Source organism: Apis mellifera, linkage group LG7, assembly GCF_003254395.2.
Source record: "Apis mellifera strain DH4 linkage group LG7, Amel_HAv3.1, whole genome shotgun sequence".
In the NCBI taxonomy this organism is placed as follows: Eukaryota; Metazoa; Arthropoda; class Insecta; order Hymenoptera; family Apidae; genus Apis; species Apis mellifera.
The window spans coordinates 3665400-3687528 of NC_037644.1; the positions used below are offsets into that span (position 1 = coordinate 3665400).

The 22129-nt window shown below is 35.0% G+C and overlaps 1 protein-coding gene across 5 annotated transcripts in view; it reads left to right on the plus strand.

The window, feature by feature from the left end:
* LOC551130 (protein tincar) overlaps positions 1–20289 on the plus strand; it is a 56129-nt gene extending 35840 nt beyond the window's left edge. For 2 of the 5 annotated variants that reach the window (XM_006560841.3, XM_006560842.3), the window contains 13 exons: positions 1743–1845; positions 2164–2440; positions 2562–2786; positions 2939–3070; positions 6301–7179; positions 7251–7438; positions 7531–7730; positions 7954–8456; positions 9698–9890; positions 10915–11047; positions 11255–11305; positions 12239–12463; positions 12656–20289. In XM_006560841.3, coding sequence (XP_006560904.1) covers positions 2170–2440; positions 2562–2786; positions 2939–3070; positions 6301–7179; positions 7251–7438; positions 7531–7730; positions 7954–8456; positions 9698–9890; positions 10915–11047; positions 11255–11305; positions 12239–12463; positions 12656–13846 — 4191 coding nt within the window. In that variant the 5' untranslated portion in view covers positions 1743–1845; positions 2164–2169 and the 3' untranslated portion in view covers positions 13847–20289. The remainder of the gene's footprint in view (positions 1–1742; positions 1846–2163; positions 2441–2561; positions 2787–2938; positions 3071–6300; positions 7180–7250; positions 7439–7530; positions 7731–7953; positions 8457–9697; positions 9891–10914; positions 11048–11254; positions 11306–12238; positions 12464–12655) is intronic. The other 3 variants (XM_026441864.1, XM_026441863.1, XM_026441865.1) reach the window with 3 other exon arrangements.
* The last annotated feature ends 1840 nt before the right edge of the window (positions 20290–22129 follow it).

A 22129-nucleotide genomic window follows, 5' to 3' on the forward strand; every position in this document is an offset into this window, starting at 1 on the left:
GTAATCACCTTGGAAAACCGGCTTCTTTCAAAGAAGCCAAAGAAAGCCGACTTTGCCATGCCGTGGCAGGATAGAAAAGAAAAGCTGGTAGAGGGAGGGGGAAGGGAGGATGGATGGATGTGGTCGTAAGAGCACTAGAATTATCACGGTACGCCCTCTCTCTGTTTCGACTCCCCCCTCCCTTTCGTACGACTCTACACCGCGCTCTCTACTGACACTGTTAGGCATTAAGCCACCCGATCATTTTTGTTGCTCTCGCGCCCGCCATTGTCGCCGCTTTTTTACGATTGGGGAGAAGCATCGGGGCATTGCTCACGGATAGACACGGCGCGTAATTTTCTGCGCAACTTTTCGAACAATGCTCACAGCACCCCTCGAGCGAGTTTCCTCCCCTCTTTCTCGGCTATTCTCCCATCAAACGACACCGCTTAAGCGCAATAAGTACTTAACTCGTCACTTGAGACTTTGCACTCGTGTAACCCCGTCTTGCGATCCTTTTATCGAGATCGTGCGTCTTCTGACGTTCTCTCGTGGCCGTTTTTTTTTTATCCTTTTCTTCAAGGATCCTTCTTGAATTCTTATCTTATCGAAAGAGATGCGTAATTTTTTTTCTATTAAAGTTTATACGTGTATATATTGTTTTAAACGATTTTGAACGATTCGTTTTGTTTTTATCTATTAAAATGATCTTTTTTATAGCTACAAAATTATAACAGTCTTGACGTTGTGGTTACTTAATTATTTTGTTATTATTCTTTATTATATTTATTTTTATTGATCATTTAAGAGTTTTAAATTGTATATAATTATTAAAAATATTAAATACTTGTGAATCTAAATGTATATTGAAAGTATATTTCTTTATACTTTTCTCAACTTGTTTCTTGTAATTTTTTCAGAGAAAAAATTATTGAAGGATTTAAAGCTGAACATTACATTCTATTTTAAAATTATATTTATGTAGATAAAATTCAAGGTCGAATAATTAAGTTCTAATAAGTTCAATAATTACTATAAAATTTATCAAAAATACAGATGAATTTAATGGTACTAAATATAATTATTATAAATTAAGTAGATTAAAAATCTAAATCATAAAAGTTAAAGATAAAATTATATTTAATAATAAATGTCTAGTTAATGTAAAAACATAAGGAATTAAACTAAAAATATTAATCTAATAAAAATAATAATTTAGATTTTGATACAACTTTAAATTCATCATATATAAAGTTTATTAATGTTTCTATAATAAATATGATTCTTAATCGAATTAATCAAAAAATTCTAGGAAAAATAATAATTGGTAAGATTATAAATAATCAATTTATTGAAAAATAATTTCTAGTTGATGGATTAAATATTTCAAATTAATTTAATCAGTGTCAATTTCATTTTTTTTAATTCAATTTTTCATATTTTTTTATCAATATGGATTTTATTATTATAAATGCATTTTCTATTTTTTTTTGTCCAATATAAAAATCATATTTAAATATATCTTTCTCCATTTTATAATCCATTATTATAGGATTATCATAGAATCTCTTTGAAGTTTTTCTCAAGAAACTAGTAAAAGTGAAAAGTTACAAATTTTCGTTTAATTAATAATAAAATTAACTCGTGTATGCGTCAATCAAAATCGAATTAGAAATGTTCACGTGATTTCTCTGGTGTTACCTAGTCATTAGATTCGCAGAGGATCAATTTGCTAATTCGTCTCCTCCCCTTCTCTGTTTCAGGCGGCGCTGTCACCTCTAAAGATGTCAGAGCTCCGAATCGATTGTTCCGAACTAACTCATTCGAAACATTAAGACGCCTACACCAGAAACAGCAGAATACTCGGTAAATATTTAAATAGAATCGTTCAAACAACTTTCTCACATATCGAATTTTAATCCCACCATCTCTCCAATTTTTCTCTATATTTTATATAAATCATGAACAAAAGATCGTTTAAAACGTTCTTTTTCCTTTGACAAGGAAAGAAACAAGCTTATAAGAATTATTTAAAATAATTTTTCTTCTATTCCTCTTCTTTTTTTCTAAATAAAATTATACAAAATTATAAATATCCATGATTAATGATATTTGAAAAAAAAAAAAAATGGTTTTCATTTCTTTCTTCTTCAAACTTCGAACGAAAAACTTTTCCTCTTCCAGGACAAGATGTCAATGACGGGAAGCTTAATGGGTTACGAGAACAATAACGAGATAAATCAAGCAAAGTGTAAGAAGCCGTTAAAACCGCTTCCGATAGTGTCTAGCATAAATTCCAGTGGTATTACAACAGCCAACAAAACGAAAAAACCCCGAAGATCGGCCAGACGCAGCTCTTGTATACGAGGTCACGTGAATAGTTTGTGGTCCGTCTGGTACGGTGTTTTGGCGGTCGCTTTTCAAGCTTACATCGGGTTAAGATACGCGAAAAGGTTCGCCGGTAAGTGAGAGCCCGTTCTTTCCCTCGGTTCTTTATTTCTCTTCTCGAGGAGTAGAAAAAAGAAGCGTGTATAAACGTGAAAAGAGAGAGAGAGAGAGAAAAAGAGGGGGAATTTTTCCAGCGTATTTATCGTTACCTTGGCCTGCGGACGCTCCACCGCCAAAGGTGGAGTTGTACGCGTGCTTGGTGCTGGCCGGTGCTGGAGTCGTTTTGCTGCCCGTTCTTCTCGGCGCGGCATTTTTAAAGCTCGGCAACCTGGCGAACGATGGGGTGAAACTTGGCCGCCATTTGAGCGCGTGTTCGCGCGATCCGCCTTCGTCCCTGCTCACCAACAATCCCGACCACAGTAAGTAACACACTGTTCTTTATTTTTTTTTCTTTCTAGGCTTTCATTTTTTAAGCTTTCGTTGCGTTGAAAAACGTCACGGCAGGGGGAGGGGGACTGTTTACTCGAGGACAATCATAAGGTATATACACGATTTCGTGGTGAATTCGCAGGTTTGGCAAACAATTTATGGCGGCACGGGGGTCCCACGGCCGCTTTCGTGCACCTTTGTACAGCCATGTGCTTCCTCCTACCCTCGCTTCTCATGGAGGCTAGGCTGATACACGCTGGATTTTTGCCAAAAGGTAATAATGATCAACAACCATATATTTTCGTTTCGACGATTTTATTGTATTTGACAATTTAGATACGTAAGATATCGTAGTTTTTTTTTTGGCAATAAATAATTCGTTTTTCAAATTTTCGTACGAAAAATTATTCGAAATTTAATATCAAATAACAAGCTTTTTTTTAAATTTATATATTTTTTTTTTTTCAAAATTTCAATTCGACTCGTTCGAATTTCGCGGTTCATTTTTAAACGAAAAATCGTGATGAATCGTAGTTTTTTTTTACCAATAAATAATTCGTTTTTTAAATTTTGGTACGAAAAATTATTCGAAATTTAATATTAAATAACAAGCTTTTTTTTTAAATTTATATATTTTTTTTTTTTTCAAAATTTCAATTCGAAGTTTCGCGGTTCATTTTTAAATGAAAATCGTGATGAATCGTGAGATTTGTTAGTCGAGTGGGAAGCTGGGTATACAATATTTTCGTTTCGATGATTTTATTGTATTTGACAATTTAGATACGTAAGATATCGTAGTTTTTTTTTTGGCAATAAATAATTCGTTTTTCAAATTTTCGTACGAAAAATTATTCGAAATTTAATATCAAATAACAAGCTTTTTTTTAAATTTATATATTTTTTTTTTTTCAAAATTTCAATTCGACTCGTTCGAATTTCGCGGTTCATTTTTAAACGAAAAATCGTGATGAATCGTAGTTTTTTTTACCAATAAATAATTCGTTTTTTAAATTTTGGTACGAAAAATTATTCGAAATTTAATATTAAATAACAAGCTTTTTTTTTAAATTTATATATTTTTTTTTTTTCAAAATTTCAATTCGAAGTTTCGCGGTTCATTTTTAAATGAAAATCGTGATGAATCGTGAGATTTGTTAGTCGAGTGGGAAGCTGGGTATACAATATTTTCGTTTCGATGATTTTATTGTATTTGACAATTTAGATACGTAACATCGTAGTTTTTTTTTATCAATAAATAATTCGTTTTTCAAATTTTCGTACGAAAAATTATTCGAAATTTAATATCAAATAACAAGCTTTTTTTTTAAATTTATATATTTTTTTTTTTTCAAAATTTCAATTCGACTCGTTCGAGTTTCGCGGTTCATTTTTAAACGAAAAATCGTGATGAATCGTAGTTTTTTTTTACCAATAAATAATTCGTTTTTTAAATTTTGGTACGAAAAATTATTCGAAATTTAATATTAAATAACAAGCTTTTTTTTTAAATTTATATATTTTTTTTTTTTTCAAAATTTCAATTCGAAGTTTCGCGGTTCATTTTTAAACGAAAATCGTGATGAATCGTGAGATTTGTTAGTCGAGTGGGAAGCTGGGTATACAATATTTTCGTTTCGACGATTTTATTTTATTTGACAATATATAATTTAGATACGTAAGATATCGTAGTTTTTTTTTAATAAATAATTCGTTTTTCAAATTTTCGTACGAAAAATTATTCAATTTAATATTAAATAACAAGCTTTTTTTTAAATTTATATATTTTTTTTTTTCAAAATTTCAATTCGACTCATTCGAGTTTCGCGGTTCATTTTTAAACGAAAAATCGTGATGAATCGTAGTTTTTTTTTTGGCAATAAATAATTCGTTTTTCAAATTTTCGTACGAAAAATTATTCGAAATTTAATATTAAATAACAAGCTTTTTTTTTAAATTTATATATTTTTTTTTTTCAAAATTTCAATTCGAAGTTTCGCGGTTCATTTTTAAACGAAAATCGTGATGAATCGTGAGATTTGTTAGTCGAGTGGGAAGCTGGGTATACAATATTTTCGTTTCGACGATTTTATTTTATTTGACAATTTAGATACGTAAGATATCGTAGTTTTTTTTTTGGCAATAAATAATTCGTTTTTCAAATTTTCGTACGAAAAATTATTCGAAATTTAATATAAATAACAAGCTTTTTTTTTAAATTTATATATTTTTTTTTTTTTCAAAATTTCAATTCGAAGTTTCGCGGTACATTTTTAAACGAAAATCGTGATGAATCGTGAGATTTGTTAGTCGAGTGGGAAGCTGGGTATATTTTCATTTCGACGATTTTATTTTATTTGAATTGATTTTATTGAATTTAGATACGTAAGATATTCTAGTTTTTTTTTTGGCAATAAATAATTCGTTTTTCAAATTTTCGTACGAAAAATTATTCGAAATTTAATATCAAATAACAAGCTTTTTTTTTAAATTTATATATTTTTTTTTCAAAATTTCAATTCGAAGTTTCGCGGTTCATTTTTAAACGAAAATCGTGATGAATCGTGAGATTTGTTAGTCGAGTGGGAAGCTGGGTGTATTTTCTGGTATCATCGCAATTGCAAGCAATTTTTTTTGGGCGTTCCTTTTCATCGTTCCAACTCGTTAAGAAAATTTCGATCGGATCGATGATGCGGGTAATCGATCGATCGCGTCTCGGATTCAGATCGCTATCGTTATGGGGTAAAATGACTCGCGCGCATGGAGAAAAGGGGCGGTTGGAATGTAACGGGGCAACCTCGTCCTGACTACGTTCTGGTTCGTGTATTGATCGGCCAGGTGTGTGTATACAGCTAGCTACAGGATTTCTCCTTCTACCTTGGACAACTTAACCGTTTACCATCTCGTTCCCTCCAACGAGTAACCCTATTCCTCAATTCGCGATACGGTTGCCTCTCAGATTCTCAGAGACTCGATTCGATAGCTTTTCGCTTTCATTTTTTTCACTTCCTTTTACTCGCTCCCCCTTTTTTTTTTTAATATCGAGAAACAATTGCTTTGCGGAATAATTTCATCGTGTAAACGGAAAATATCCGATTTTATTATTTTAAACGAATAAAGTTTATAAAAGTATGTGGAGTAGAAATTAATTTGATTCTGTCGTCACAATTATTATAAATATATAATAACTTTATGGAATGATTTCATTGTAATAAACGAAAATATTCGATTAAACGATTTTATTATTTTAAACGAATAAAAGTTTATAAAAATATGCGAGTATTAATTGATTGATTCTGTCGTTACAATTATTATTATACATCTCATCAAACATCTTTTCTCCCTTCTTTTTCCCTCCCCCTTTATAATAAAATTTTACGTTTGTGCATTCGATCAACTTGTGAACAGATCCCGCGTAAAGTAATGCTCGTCCATCGAATCGATTCAGATGATCAAACAGGATTAATCGTATTTACACAAAGCTTTCGTACGTTTTATATTTTGTAGAAACGATATGGCGTACGGATCTGGATTGGCTGGTGACTCATCGCGATCGGCTGGTCGTGTCGAGCTTCATGAATCCGACCGTAAATCTTAGCATCTTAACCGGTTTCATAACGCCCCAACCTTTCGTCACTTTAATACCCGACGACGAATCGACCGATAACACAGGGAACGATATTACCACCGTGAAATCAGAATTGATCGATCTTATCAATAAATCGATCGCGGTCGAATCTCGACACCAGGAGACTACAAGGTATAACGGGTTATTTCGAGCGGCGAGTAACGGTTTAGCAACATCTGATACTCGAGTTCCGAGTACCACTTCCGCCCTACCTGCCAAAGGAGCTACAAGTACTACTCCCTCGACTCGAGAAATCATTATCGATGCACCGAAAACACCGTCCACGATTTTGAACTCGACGATGCCCGCCAATGGCAGTGCATCGTCGATTACAACGACGACAATGAGAACGACGAGTATAGACGCGGCAACAATGACAACGATGACGGCAACGTTGTTGACAACTAGGAGCGACGCGCGGGCATCGACGAGAACGGCGGAGATGGGAAAGATAGCTACTGCTACTGGAACCGCGACCACCGCCGTGGCAGCGTCGACGCTCGCGTCCACTTTTCCCTCGACGACCAGCTCGATGAAGTATGGGAATACTGTTAAGCGACCAATCACCACCAAAACGATCGTTAAAAATAATAGTTTAAAGAGCAAGTCGAAAACGAAGAACGTAGGAAGAAATTCGACGACGATCAGACCGAAGACTATCTCTGTTGGAAATATGACCGCGCAGAGCATGTCGTTAACGATGAACAGCTTGGCTGATTTGGATCATCCGGAAAAGTTGAATCTTGAATTACAATCAGGTATGATATCTTTTCTTCATTTTTCTTTAATTCCTCTCGTTACGTTTCATTACGTAATTATTTTTCTACAGCTGAATCGTACGGACCTATCACTCTCGAGTATTTGAATTACGCAGTCGCTCTTGGCGTATATTCCGTGAGGTATCCGGCGGTTTTTTGGTCGTGCAATAAACCATTGGCCACAATTTTTAGCTTCCAGTTAATCGTCAATTCCGCCCAGAGCTTATTGGCCTACGTTGGAATGTCCGTTCTTTACAAGGCGAGTTGTAAACATAACCTATTTCCGCTTCGTATCTTACTTTCTGTCATTTCGTCCGTTAAATCAAGAAATCTGTTTTGATCTGTTTTCAGGTCCAAGTAATGGGGCCTTTGAAGGTGCTACCAGTTCTTCGTCAACAGTATCGTACGATATCAACCACAAGCAGCATATCGACCATTTTCGGGGACTCGTACTTTTTGCTGAATCCACATGTTACGCTCGTTCTGTTCGCTCTCTCCTCCCTTTTGGTGCTTTGCTCAAGCATGGTGATGTATTTCTACGCTTACGGCAGGTAAGTTGCCTTCTTTCGTTTTCTTCCATTCCATTCCATTCCGTTCCGTTCCGTTCCATTCCATTCCGTTCCATTCCGTTCCGTTCCATTCCATTCCATTCCATTCCATTCCGTTCCATTCCGTTCCGTTCCGTTCTATTCCGTTCTGTTCCGTTCACTTCTTTATCGTCCGCAAAATAAACAAAGCGTGTAACCGTTCCATCCATTTTATTATATAACACAGATTCACAGCGTTTCTAAATCACGAACGTGAGCGTCGAATCATCTTGTCAAAGGAGAACCGAAACGGGAACGGTTGGATATACTTTATCCATTGTACCGCTTTATGCGTATTCCTTGCAATCGCGATATGCAGCGCGCCGTTGCTCTACGACTACAGTGTCGTGTACCGTGGCAGCCTGGACGGTGCAATTTTAGCATGTCTTGTCGCCACCGTCCTGCATCTCTTCCTGTGGCTGGTTTTATGGATATTCCTCACGATAAAGCAACGCTGGACGTTCAAATTGCGAGTGACTATCGGCCGTGCAACCGTTAGATCCGCAAGATCGGTGAAGCTCGTGACCGACGTCGATCTGTTATCGGCCAGGGACGATGAGGACGGAACCAATGCGCCGTTGCTGGTTGTCGGTAACGGCAGGACGTACACTATTGCCGACGCTTCACCGAAAAAGGCTATCATGAGCGTGATACAAAAGGCAGCTATCGAGAGGAAAGCGCGAGCTCAAGGTAAAAAATGTGATTTTTTTAACCATCTCGTGACTATGTAACAAACATTGCTAAATCAAAATTTATCCATTTTAATATTTTCTATAACATAACCTATATAAATATAGCTTCATCTAAAAGATTCAAAGTGAAACAGATAAATTTTATACAATGTTTTCTACGATATAACCTATATAAATATAGCTTCATCTAAAAGATTCAAAATGACTCGAAACAGATAAATTTTTTACAATGTTTTCTATGACATAACCTATATAAATAGCTTCATCTAAAAAATTCAAAGTGACTCGAAACAGATAAATTTTGTACAATGTTTTCTACGATATAACCTATATAAATATAGCTTCATCTAAAAGATTCAAAATGATTCGAAACAGATAAATTTTGTACAATATTTTACGATATAACCTATATAAATATAGCTTCATCTAAAAGATTCAAAGTGACTCGAAACAGATAAATTTTTTACAATGTTTTCTACGACATAACTTATATAAATAGTTTCATCTAAAAGATTTAGTGACTCGAAACAGATAAATTTTGTATAATGTTTTCTATGACATAACCTATATAAATAGCTTCATCTAAAAGATTCAAAATGATTCGAAACAGATAAATTTTCTACGATATAACCTAATATAAATATAGCTTCATCTAAAAGATTCAAAATGTTTCGAAATAGATAAATTTTCTACGATATAACCTAATATAAATATAACTTCATCTAAAAGATTCAAAATGATTCAAAATAGATTAATTTTATATAATGTTTTCTACGATACAATCTACATAAATATAGCTTCATCTAAAAGATTCAAAGTGATTCGAAGCAAATAAATTTTGTACAATGTTTTCTATCACATAACCTATATAAATAGCTTCATCTAAAAGATTCAAAGTGACTCGAAACAGATAAATTTTGTACAATGTTTTTTACGACATAACCTATATAAATATAGCTTCATTTAGAAGATTCAAAGTGATTTGAAACATAAATTTTCTATAATATATTTTCTACGATATAACCTATATAGCTTTATCTAAAAGATTCAAAATGACTCGAAACAAATAAATTTTTTACAATGTTTTCTACAATACAATATACATAAATATAGCTTCATCTAAAAGATTCAGTGATTCGAAACAGATAAATTTTGTGCAATAACTCTTTTTTGTTACTACTAAAAAATACGTATAACCTATTTGCATGTCTTTTTTCTATTTTCTTTTAACTAATATAGGAAACACTGATTCGGTTAACGGCGATTCAGTGGCCGACGATGAACAAATCTATTGGTTGAGACCGAAATTGCGCCCGTCGCCGACTAGATCGCCGAACGAGAACGGTGCACCAGCCACGGAGAAAGGATGGCTGAACAAGAAATTGAAACCCAAGGTCACCTTTAACGACCTGCCTAGTACGTCAGGCTCGCGGTAACTACCCTCCTCCCTCCTCTTGATGTCTTTCTGTATGTATCGTTGTGCCCGTGCTCATTGCTCGTCTTTCACTTTCGTTTCTCTCTCTCTCTCTCTCTCTCTCCTTCCTTTTGCTAATCCAAAATTATTATACGTAGAATCTGTCGTCCCAATTCTGATCTAACATCCAATCATTTAAAAATTTACATAACCCTTTTCCCTTTGATCGGCGTGCGTTTTCCCCGCGAAATTTCTTTGCTTTTGCTATTATGTATTTTTACGATATTTGTTACTTTTACAATATTCAAGCTAGTATAATGTTCTCTATCGATCCTCTTTCTCACCTTGAATCTTTTTTTCTCTCTCTCTCTCTCTTTTTTTTCACTCGATCGTACCATGTTGGTATCATCTCGTGCTTAAAGTACGTACAGTTTTATATATATATAAATATCCGCGTGTTGGCTAATTTTATCAAATTGTCTGCTTTAACGAATAAATTCTATATTGGTTAACTCTTTGAGATTTACAAAGTATTTAATAAAAGCTTGGAGGAAAAGTGATAAGGAATAAAATTGTCACGTTTCCATCGAGCTTCACCAGATAAGAACATTCGTTTCGAAAGGCATCTTTGTTCGTCAAACAGCGAATTTATTGATATTTTTGTGAACAAGAGACGAATAAAAGAATCGCGAAGAGTTAACGCCACGCATTGCTAGCACGTGTAATTATCAATTCTGCCCTTATTTCTTGCCCACTATTGCTTCTACAAACGTGATTGGATAAGATATCGTATTATACATGTATATATTTATCGATAATAAAATATTCAATGAATCATTTCACGAACTTGACATTAATATGTCATTTTCTTTTTTTTTTTTATGATCCCTTCCCGTTTCCTCGTCTCTCTCTCTCTCTTTCTTTCTCTCGTTCTCTCCTTCTCTCCCGTTTCCCTTTCGATCCTTTTTTTGGTAATCGCCAAGTAATCCGCGCTGAGAATACTAATTGTAACGTGTCACGACTTGTTGCGTTCGAATTACAGTAATAAAGGAAAAATCAGACGAGGCAATGGTGACGGAGGCCCTGAAGATGACGGAGATTACGCCACGTTACGGGAATTACCGTTAATTACGTCGTTGGATCCGGCCGATGATTCAACATCCGAAGAGAACAAGGTATGCCGATAGTTATATCATTTTGCTTATCACTTATCACTAAACCATCGATCTTTTTAATTTTTCAATTCACGATAAATCGTTCCGTCGATCGTAAAGTATTTTTATTTTATTTTATTTTATTCTTCCGCTTTTGTCGCGACTATCTCTCTCTCTCTCTCTTTCCAACGTTTAATTTTTTTTTTCTTTTTTCTTTTGCTTTAACAGTGGGAAAGATGGCTGATATCTCGTAGGGACGGTATACCTAAATTTGGAAACGTAAGATGTACAAAAATGTGTTTTTTCTTTCATTTCGTTCCTTTCAAGTGTTTGACGCTTCGTACGTAATGACACTAACACTAGCTAACACTGCGTGTGTGTTGTGTAATATTAACGTGTGGTAGTGTATATAGATTATATAGATGTAAGGAAGATAGAGAAGACAAAATTATTGATTGAATAGAAATTACACGTAAATATTAAATTTTTATCAAGAGTTTGATTCTTGAGATCGATCGATCGATAATGATGCACGTTCGATCCTTGCGCTTGTCCTTCTCTGGATTCTTTGAACCTTGCTCTAATACAAGCAGTAACGCTATATATATGATATTATACATTGACAGTTACAAATAAACTCTCTAAGAGCACATTGGCGAAACAACACGATGAAACAAAACTTGAGTAAATTATTACAATTATAGATACACTTACTTTAATGTATTTTTCATTAGTGTGGCGTGCAGAGTTTCTGACATTGCCTGTAGAAACTATTATGTCAGTTATTAAAAAAAAAACTTAATTTATTGTTTATTACAGAAAGAAAAAGTAAAAGAAAAATATTGGTCGATATAAGTTTTCGAATATATCACATGAAAAACGTACAAATTAAAGAATATAATATATATGGATATATTGTATGTCTACAGACAATATCTATAAGTCTGTATTTTAGAAAACTAAAGGCTAGCATTGATGTTCACAGCTGATAAGCGTCGTTGCACGTGTGAAACTACTGTGAAATTGTCTTTCTGTTTTGTTTTTTTCTTTTCCATACAATTAGTTTTTTTTTTTTCTATTTTCCGATTTCATACCATCTCACATGATTTTTCATGTCGAAACTCTCGTAGACTTGTTCTCCTAACATCGCGGTTTAAAATTTAGCAAAACACAGGCTGGCGATTAATTATTGCGAACGTTATCATCCAACAGCTGCTCGAGTGCGTGAACGATGACCAAGTGACGTACTACGCGAGTGCAAACCGCGATCTGCAACCTTCGGAAGGCGACCCTTCGCCTCTCTTGACTCCAGACCCTTTGCCCGATTCCTCCTCGGAGCCACTTCCACTGCCACCTCCGACTCCGTCTCCAACTCCGACTCCGACTTGTGCACCGACTACCGAAGTTGTCACGGCGTTACTAACCACTAACACCCAGGTACTAACAATCTTTTCCAATCGTTTCATCGAAGGATAAACTTTTCGAAGCGTAGAATCTTTATCTTAAGCATAATTTATCAACTATGGTTCGCACAAGTGATAAATCGATCGAATCGTTAATCGTTTCCTCGTTGTTATAAATAATATTTCGAGAAAGAACGAGAGGGAAACAAGATTTTATCGGTTCCAGACGAACGGAGGACACACGCCACGATGCTTGCGCCGAGCAGATTCAGGAATGCCGCACGAGGAATTGACGCCTCGCTCGGATTCCTCCAATTCTCCACCGTTGGACGCCGTGGTGGGGGGTAATAGCGGAGCCGGCTCGGTGGCGGGGCACAGTAACGCGAGCAGCCACAGCGAAACGTCCTCTAGCGGCGTGCACAGTAACGCAAGCAATGGGAGCAACAGCAGCTGTCAACGGCGAGCGACCAGCGTGGACGACGTGACAAGTGGCAACTGCGCCACGAACGTTGCCGAGCAACGAGATAACGAGGAGCCGCGCGACCAGTGGCGCAGTTGTTCCCTGCAACGCGGGATTCAGCCACCGACCGCTGCCATCGCGTTTTCACCGCCGAATAGTCGTCCCGGCACCAGCCATTCCTTTTCCTCGCCTCAGTACGCGAACCACGTGCCGCTGTTCGCCAATGCGAGTTCAAACGCGAACGCTAATCCCAGCGTGAACAACACGGTGACGAGCGTGAGTGGGAGCACGAACGTTAACGTGAACAACGATATCGCCGCCACGGTTGGCCAAGGATGCCCGGCCGTTATCCTCGAGAATCCGAACGAGGCGACCGTGGTGATACGGCGGAAGCTGTCCAGGACGAAGTTGACGGAGCCCTTGAACCCGAACGAGGAGCCGTTCGGCCGGTCCACCAACATGAGGATGACGTCATTCACGGAGAGCAACGACGTTCGCGTTCACGCCTCGTCCGCGACGTTGCCGCATTACCCGACCCAACCTGTGGTGACGTACCCGCATTGCTCCACCATGCCTCTGCCCCACGCCTCTCACAGTATGGCCGGATCACACATGGGCGGCTCGAGCGGGAGCTGTGGATCCGTGCCGAGGCACGCTTTCGTTCCACCGCAGGTACACTCGACGGTGCCCGCGCACACTACTTTACCGTCCCATCACAACGGCGTCAGACTTCTCCCCGGCATAGCGCCCGCCCCCAACAATCCTTTCGTCAAGAGGTTCCCGCCTGTACAACTGCACACGCAGCCCTGGGCGCTGCCCGGCCACCACACCTTCCCCCAAGCGTCCCAAGTTAACGGCAAGCTGACCACCACCGCCCAGATCAGGCAGAGCGATCGCGACTCGGCAAACTTTTCCATGGCCAGTAGCGGTGATTCCGACACGTGTTTGCCTCACTAGAGACCTCGTTCGATCGTCCACCCTCTTCGCTCTCGCTCCGCGCCGAGCAAACGTTACACTGTTTCCTGATCACGGATTTCCTGGATCGTCGTTCGTGCCCACGACTGCTTCTCGAGATCTTTTTGAAAGAAGAAAAGGTTTTCTCGGGGATCGTTGTTCGCGCATGCGCGTCTCATTATCGCACCATCGTATTAAGGAGTTACATATCACACTTTCGATTCGATCCATGAGAACACGTCCGACACGTACGGTCATTTTATTTTCGATACACAAAAAAAACCACCACCGTCTGTCGCGACAAACATTTTGTCTCGTTCTTCCATATTAAATGTTTCTTCGTATACCACTTGTAAATCACATCTCGCGTATTGTCTACCCGCTTCTCGAGCCCCGATACAGTTGATTCGTTCGAATTGATGAATATCCCGATCGCAATGAACATATCCTGCGAGACACTGAATCGTTGCTTGCGTTACTCGTCAATTGCTATTATAATACGTGCAAGATAAAAATTTTCTTCTTTTCAAAGACTTTTTCCCCTAGATTTTAATTTTATCTTTCGTTACTTTTTGTAAGGAACGTCTTTGAATATTTATTAATACGAGTAAAAAGAAAAGATTTGTGAAGATAATTAGCAATAACGCATGTGTTGAAAATTGAAAAAGAGAGGTAAAAATAATTTGATCGTAAAAAATTTATTCAATTATTGTATGCATTAGAGAAATTTTATTTATTTAACACATTCACGTGGAAAGTATTCGAAAATGTAAGTCTCATCGCGCACAATGAGATAACCATATATATATATATATAGACTAATACGACCAGTCAATGGATGATTATATTAAAAAGAAAAAAAAAAAAAAAAAGTTAAGAAACTTACTGCCATATTGATAACTATAATCGCAAAGATCTTTAGATCTTCGTCACAATATGAATTTATTTATCGACTGCCATGTTATTTCGTCCTGTTTCGCGAACAAAAAGCGCTCGAGAAGTGTTCGTTCTTTTCGTTCGCTCGTAATCGCTTAACGCGTAGTGAAATATTAAAGTATTTAATATCGCTTGCGCTATTACGATAATTTTATTTTTCGCGATCATCGTAATTTTAATCGAGGAAACGCGAAGAAATGCACTCCTATCTTGAATAATCGTGTCTTGTATCAGCGTTGTATACAATCAAAGATCGTATTTCCATCCATATATACATATATATATTAAATTTGATACGCACGTCGATTAAAACGCATTTCGAATTGTATGATTTCGCTAATTGACTGTTTATTAATATACAACGATGATACGATACGAGATGCAACAAATAAATACCGTGTTTAATAAATATAGGTCGAAATGTTTCCCAATTTCATAATCGAGTGGACAGAAATAAAGAGGAATAATAAAAAAAAAAATAATAAAAAAATGCATAATGGATAGATTAAATAATTATAATCCGGATAGTTTGCCGAGTTCATCGAATTTAGAACAATAAAAACGATGACGATTTTAGGATACTTACGATGGATTAAGTTAAAAAGAAATCTTTAGAAAGCTATTATTAATATCCAAGAACTTTGCGCGCGAGATATCTTACCATATCTTAAATGTTTAACTAACCAAAACCTCGAGTACGGGTTGTTGTAGACTTTCGATGAAAATGACATCTCTTTGGAACAGGATAAAAAAAAAACACGGTCAAGATAATAATAACTTATATAACGTACGCGTATATTATCCAATGCTTATACATATACACCTAATGCAATATTTGAACATAACCTCAAATTTATGAAACGTAATGAATCATACGTTGTAAGTGTACGTGCTATTTAGAAATTCTTGTTGACGCATTCGACGAAACAAACGGTATTTTTTGATTCATCGATCGAATTTATCAATCTTTACAAGCTATGACTAATAAATACACGAATAATATAACACGGATAGTATAATGGCAGAAAAGAAGTGTGGTAAGGGCGTGCCTTGCTCATCGAAAAAGCGTACACGTTTGTTCATAAATTACGAATCATATACTTGTTTTTTTTTTATAATATTTATTAAAGTTTAATAATATTTAATTACCTTTTGACTCGTGTACAAACTTACAACACTCGTGTTGTTGAATAAACCTTTATTATTATTAGATACACATATAGATTTTTATGTTTGTTTTATAAATTAAATATTTTACATTGAATATTCTTTATGGATACAGGATATGAAGTATGAAAGAAAATGATTTGTTCTTCAATCGTGAACAATCGAAAGATAATTAAAAGATAAATACACGATAAAATCTTTAAATAAGAAATAATGATTATAAAACAATATTTATAAATCGTTATCTACTCTGTAATTAAGTAATTGAGTTGTTCATTTTTAAACTTTTAACTATCAATGTTCCGTGATTTATGGACAAGAGTGTATATAACGTATACTGCGCATGCTTTTTTCTTTCTTCCTCGACTTATTTGTTAGGAAATCTTTCTTTCAACGTAGATATCGAAATGTAATGAAACTATTTACGTACGTAGCAAGAACTTTCTGCTCAAGTGAATGCACTCTAGAAGAAAGATTGTTATTTTGAGATATCTTCCAATTTTCGACGATTTCAGACAAGAAACAAGGTTAGAAATATGCGTAGAATCGGTATGTACAATGCCTGCATCTCCATCCGATACCGCCAGAGAGCGGTGTATCGCGTGTTTCTCGCGAAAAGGTGAAATCAAGAAGCCACGAACAAACGTCGAAAAGAATCGATATGTACAGATCTCTTTTTCTGTGTGTTCATCGAGTTGTATTTAACACTCGTGTTCGTTCTATCTTTTGTGCACATATCCTGAATCTAGAATGGCCCCGGAACAAATTAAGAGTGATGCATCAAATTTATAGGTAACCTAACCTAAAAAAATTTGTAGTGTTCGCGAGAAAATTGAAAATATTACTGTCGTCTAGTATATCATATCTGTGGTGGTGTTGACATTTTAATCCTTCGAGTCTTGACTAATAATTATTTTTATTTTATCGTGTTTCTTTTATTATCACATTGTGTAATTTGATGAGATTCTCTTATCTATTTGTAAACGTGTATTAATATAAAATATTAATTACATTCAAAAAAATAGTTTATATAACAATATACGACCATATACATATGGAACGATGTATAAAAAATTATTACAGTTTTATTGAAATGTTTTATTTTACTTATTATATTTACAAGACTTTGCCCTATAATTTTTAATTGTTTCACTTGTTCGCTCACTAAAAAATTGTCTAAATAATTAAAATAAATTTTATGTGAGATTTCTAAGATGGCTATAAAATAATACCAATATTAATGAATATTATATTTATTAGAAACCATAAACAAGTTTCTTAAAATATATTTCTCAATGCTTTTTACAAACATTGTTTACATAAAAAACACGATATAAATAATTATAATCCAGGACATAAAGGATTAAATTGTGCCATACTCATCATATCTTTTTTCAATTCGTTGAAAAAAAAAGAAAAAGAAAAAACAAAAAAACTAACTGTTACTTCTTATCCTTCACACACGAAGCAATCTTCACGAACGATTTCGCCTAACTTTTTAACTCGAATCTAATTAAAAAAAAACAAGTGCAAACCTTTCATCATATCGCGGACATAAATGGATAATCTCTAATAATGGCTGATGGGCGAATAATCGAATAGTTTTTCTATTAACAGTATGTAAAATCAACGGAAGGGGAATACCACCTACTTATATTTTCTTACTGTTTTCACGAACGATTTCGCAACTCTTCCGTGCGTAGAGAGAGGGAGTAGGAGAATATAAAACGTGTTAGTCGCCGAGTAGAAGAAGCTAGTAGAGAAAGTCAGAGCCAGATCACCGGTCGAGGAGGTCGTGAAAAATTCGTTACGCGATTATTATAACAAATCGATAATCGCAAGCGCGCATTCCATTCGAAGCCTCGAAATCCTTGGTTATCTGGACCGACCGTTAGAATCAGAAAAATTCCTATATAATTTTTATACCTGGATAGAATCGAATAGATGAACCGTTTTCTCCGAGTAAATTGAAAGATTTCAATCTATTCTTCTAGGACAAAAAAAAAAAAAGAACGTCGAAATGGATGCAGTCAAAGCTTTATGGTAAGCTATATGGGAGATACAATAAGGGAGATACAATACAATCGGTTTTTTTTAAAATGTCGATTCGTTTCTTTGCATAATAATTTCGAGAAAATATCAAAGAAAAAGAACTGTATCGATTTGCAAAAAAAAAAAAACGATAAAGCTTTCACTGTACTTGTATATTTTTTCAAGCGAATTTTTCAATGCGCATGGGTTACACGCATTTCTCTCTTGTATGCCAATGTAACGACGAACGAAGATTTTTTATACGAGACTTGATTTCATCTTCATTCGATGCCGAAGAAAAAAAAAAGAAAGAGCGACGCGCCGATTTGTAAGAAAAAAAAAAGAAAAAAAAAAAGAAACAATCCTTACACGTGTAAGAAAAGAAGGAGAGACAACGACGAGGGATTAAAGCTCGAGCGAGTTTTAATCGATGAGAGATACAGGTAAATGAGATCGATTGGTGGTCTCCTGAAGGCCGGTTAAATTTTTTAAGTAAATCTTTTCCTCGTAAGAAAAAGAATAAAAGTTGGAATAAACGCTTTGTAATACCGATCGTACATATCATACAATGAAAATGGACCATAGAAACGACGAGAATGCTCAGTAATCGAATAGTTAACGTGGAACACCATCGATCGAAATTTAGATAAGAAAAAAATTAGGACAATTTGTGAAATGTGTATCTGTCGAAAATGATCCAGGCTCGAAAACGATCGGGTTCGAATTTCGTATCGTATCGTTTATTAACTTCAGATAATTTCATTTCATTCTCTTGCTGTTGAAAAATTTCGTGTATAATTATAAGATCATGATCGAGAATTATTGGACAGTTGCAGATGAAATGGTCGAATAATTTTTAATATGATATATTATATTTCGTTTCCATAAATAATTTCTCTTAAAAAAAAGAAAAGCTTCCTTTTTAACGAGAACCGTGATTTTATCAATCAAATTATCGAAATGAGACATTTAACGACTTATGAGATTCGCAACAGTCCAATACACTTTATCCATTCGTTGTTTCGTCATTTTCATAACAATTGTTAACAGCAGCAGGAATATCAAAAGCAAGAACGAACCTACGCTATTTGAAAACAAGAATTTCGATGGGATATTTCGATACGCTGCTATTCGTAGAAATATATTCTTTTAGCGATAATATGTTTTTATCCGTTCGTTTTAGACCAGCTCTCGACGCGGAAACGTACACGATCAAATAGATGCTCCGAAAACAAGATCGATCGATGAATTTCTACGAAATTTTTCTTTATTTATTTATTTACTTTTTTCTCTCTCTCGCAATTTTACAGCCATCCGAGAATGGAAAGTGAAAAAAAAAGTTTCGGAGCATTTCACACAGTTTTTACCGCGAGAATTCCGTCTCGAGCACGCACATAAAGAGGATAAAAGCGAAATGGAAATAAAACAAAAACAGGGGAAGTAAAGGTTGCGCCTTTGCGCGTGTACGAGCGGTCCGTGCCTATATCTGTGCGCGCGCATTCAATTGGTCGCCCTCGACCACGTATATTTCTTTGGCTTGTAAATAATTATATGGACCGAGTGAAATTAGCGGTTGGGACGAGGGAAGGGAGCGAGACTGAACGATGGAGGGGAAGATAAGAGAAAGAAAGAAAGAGAAACTTTAACGGATATGTACGAATAATTGTATAAAGACTGATTAGACTTACTTTGGTATTTATTCTAATTCACAGTTAAACGCTATCGCTTTGCGCGCTCTTGAATACTCACGGAGCACGAAACCAAAGGTATTCAAATTCCTGGCTCAAATTCCATTTTTCTCTTCTTCTTTGACGTCTGTCCGATTGCATTTCTCACTCTTTTCTTTCATTTCTTCTCATAATTTTTTTTTTTGCTGTTCCTTAAATTTTTTAAATATTTTGTTATCCTCGATTTCGAAACATAATTTCCATCCCGTGAACGGCCTATGAGATTTACTTTCGTTGCATAATTATGAATATCCATAGAATCTGTATGTAAAATAGGAAAAGAAGGATGAAAAGAGTGAAAGACAAGAAAAATTGACATTTTCAATTATTTATTATTCGTATTTGTTTTCATAATTTTGTTTGTCAATTTGCCATTTCTGCATCCAGGAAAGATTCATCGATTTTACCATTCATGGAAATGTGCGAACGGAGCAAAGAGAAAAAGAAAAATGGTATGCGCGATTATAACAGCGACACTATTATTGTCACATCGTATCAATATTATTCGATGCATCGTATAAGCAAGTAAACTAGATGTAAACTTTGTATATTCATTTACCAAGAAAATAAAGATAAATTATTCGACATGTGTGTATAAGTTTCTTATATTTCATGTGCAATATTTTAAAAAGAATTGCATAATAATTAATACTTTATTTATTATCATTTTATAAATAGATTATTCACTATTTATAATCATTGTCCTATAAATCAATTTTTAATCGAATCTTGTCTGCTATTGCTATGAAAATTAAAGAATCTTTTTCAGTTGCATTTTTGCTATTAATAGAATATTAATTTATTATTCTTTTTAATAATTTCAATCTTAATGATGAAAAGAAATTATACGTATAATTATTTTATCGGAATATTCTTGTTGCTCTTGTGATATAATGATGATGCAAAGACAAAGTAAAAAAAAAAATCTTATTTAAAAATGAATTTTTCTATTTATATATATTTTCTACTTAATTTGCAATACGTAAGTAAAAAAAAAGATTTATCCTTTTTTTTGTCTCTTCTTTCAACTTCGTAGGTATAAATATTAACATGAATGATTTTAAAAAAATATCAAATTATATCAAATTAGGAAAATCAAAAATATCGGGTTGATGTATTTTAACGATAGATAAAATAAAAGATCGTTTCGTCCACTAATTCATTCGTTTATTCATTTATTTATTTTATATTCGTATTCGTATTTAGTTTCCTTACGACATTGGTAAAACGGTTATTTACATAACGCCGTAATAAGCTATGACTAGATGCATTGACGGTTTAGGACTGTCTTGGAAATGTTACTAACAACACGAGAAAAAACGTTAACAGAGGGAGCTCCGATTTCGACCACGTTAAATTAGGAGTGAAAATGATCCTGTTCGAAAATGCTCGACCGTTTCGCGTCGCATTATCCTTTCGCGTATTTTATTCGCGTTTCGCATCGTGTATCCTTTTCCCCGTTTGGCGTTTTATTCGTTGTTCAGGAGCGTTATTAGCGTTATTCTTTCTCATCATCGTTTTATCGATCGTCGATAACATCGTTCTTCCTTTTTTTTACTTGACGCGTACGCGTCGTTCGTTGATCGTTTTTTTTCTTAATTCGAAATTAAAGCTACAATCTTACAAATTAGATTAAGATTTCGCGCTACGTTTATTACGTTCTCGTCTGTACGTACAGTATAAAATACTAGGCGATTCTACGAGTGAGTCTTGTTAGGAGCGCTACCCGTTTAACCAACCGAATCATCGTCATTCGATGTAACGGTGAATCGACTCGCATTCGTTTATTTGTTTATTTGTCCATTTTTTTTTTTTCATTTTACTTTTAACACAATGTGCTTATTTACTATACAGAGATGGAAAGAAGGCACTCGAAACGGCACTTACTATCTCGTATTATCTACTCACGCTTCTATATCATATATCGTTTGGAAGAACAATGACGCAATTAAAAAATTGCAGATTATCAATTAAATGCACACGACTAATCTCAGATATATCTTTTTAATTTTAATTTGTCTAATCGTAGGAACGGTTGCCTTCTTTTTTTTCAAATAATTAGATACAACATTTCGTTTATCGTTAACATTACATCAACAATTTATCACACTAACGATAAGACTTTATCAATCGTTTAATCATCTAATTTCGATCAAAAATAAAATTAATCTTCTTCGCGAAGAATCCAATACGGATCCGATTCGGCCCTATTTTTATCAATTGCGTTAGGAATGATCGATCGAATTCTACCGAATGCCTTTTTTCCTTATCTGCACAATACTCAAGTACACAGGAAATTGTTGGAGCGCAGCGGAAACGCGACTGGAAACGCGTCAAACTTATATACATATACGCCACTTTTCCTTTATTTATCAAGGAAAAGCAATATTTTTTTTTTTTTCTTCTCAGAATCTGATTGCCGAAA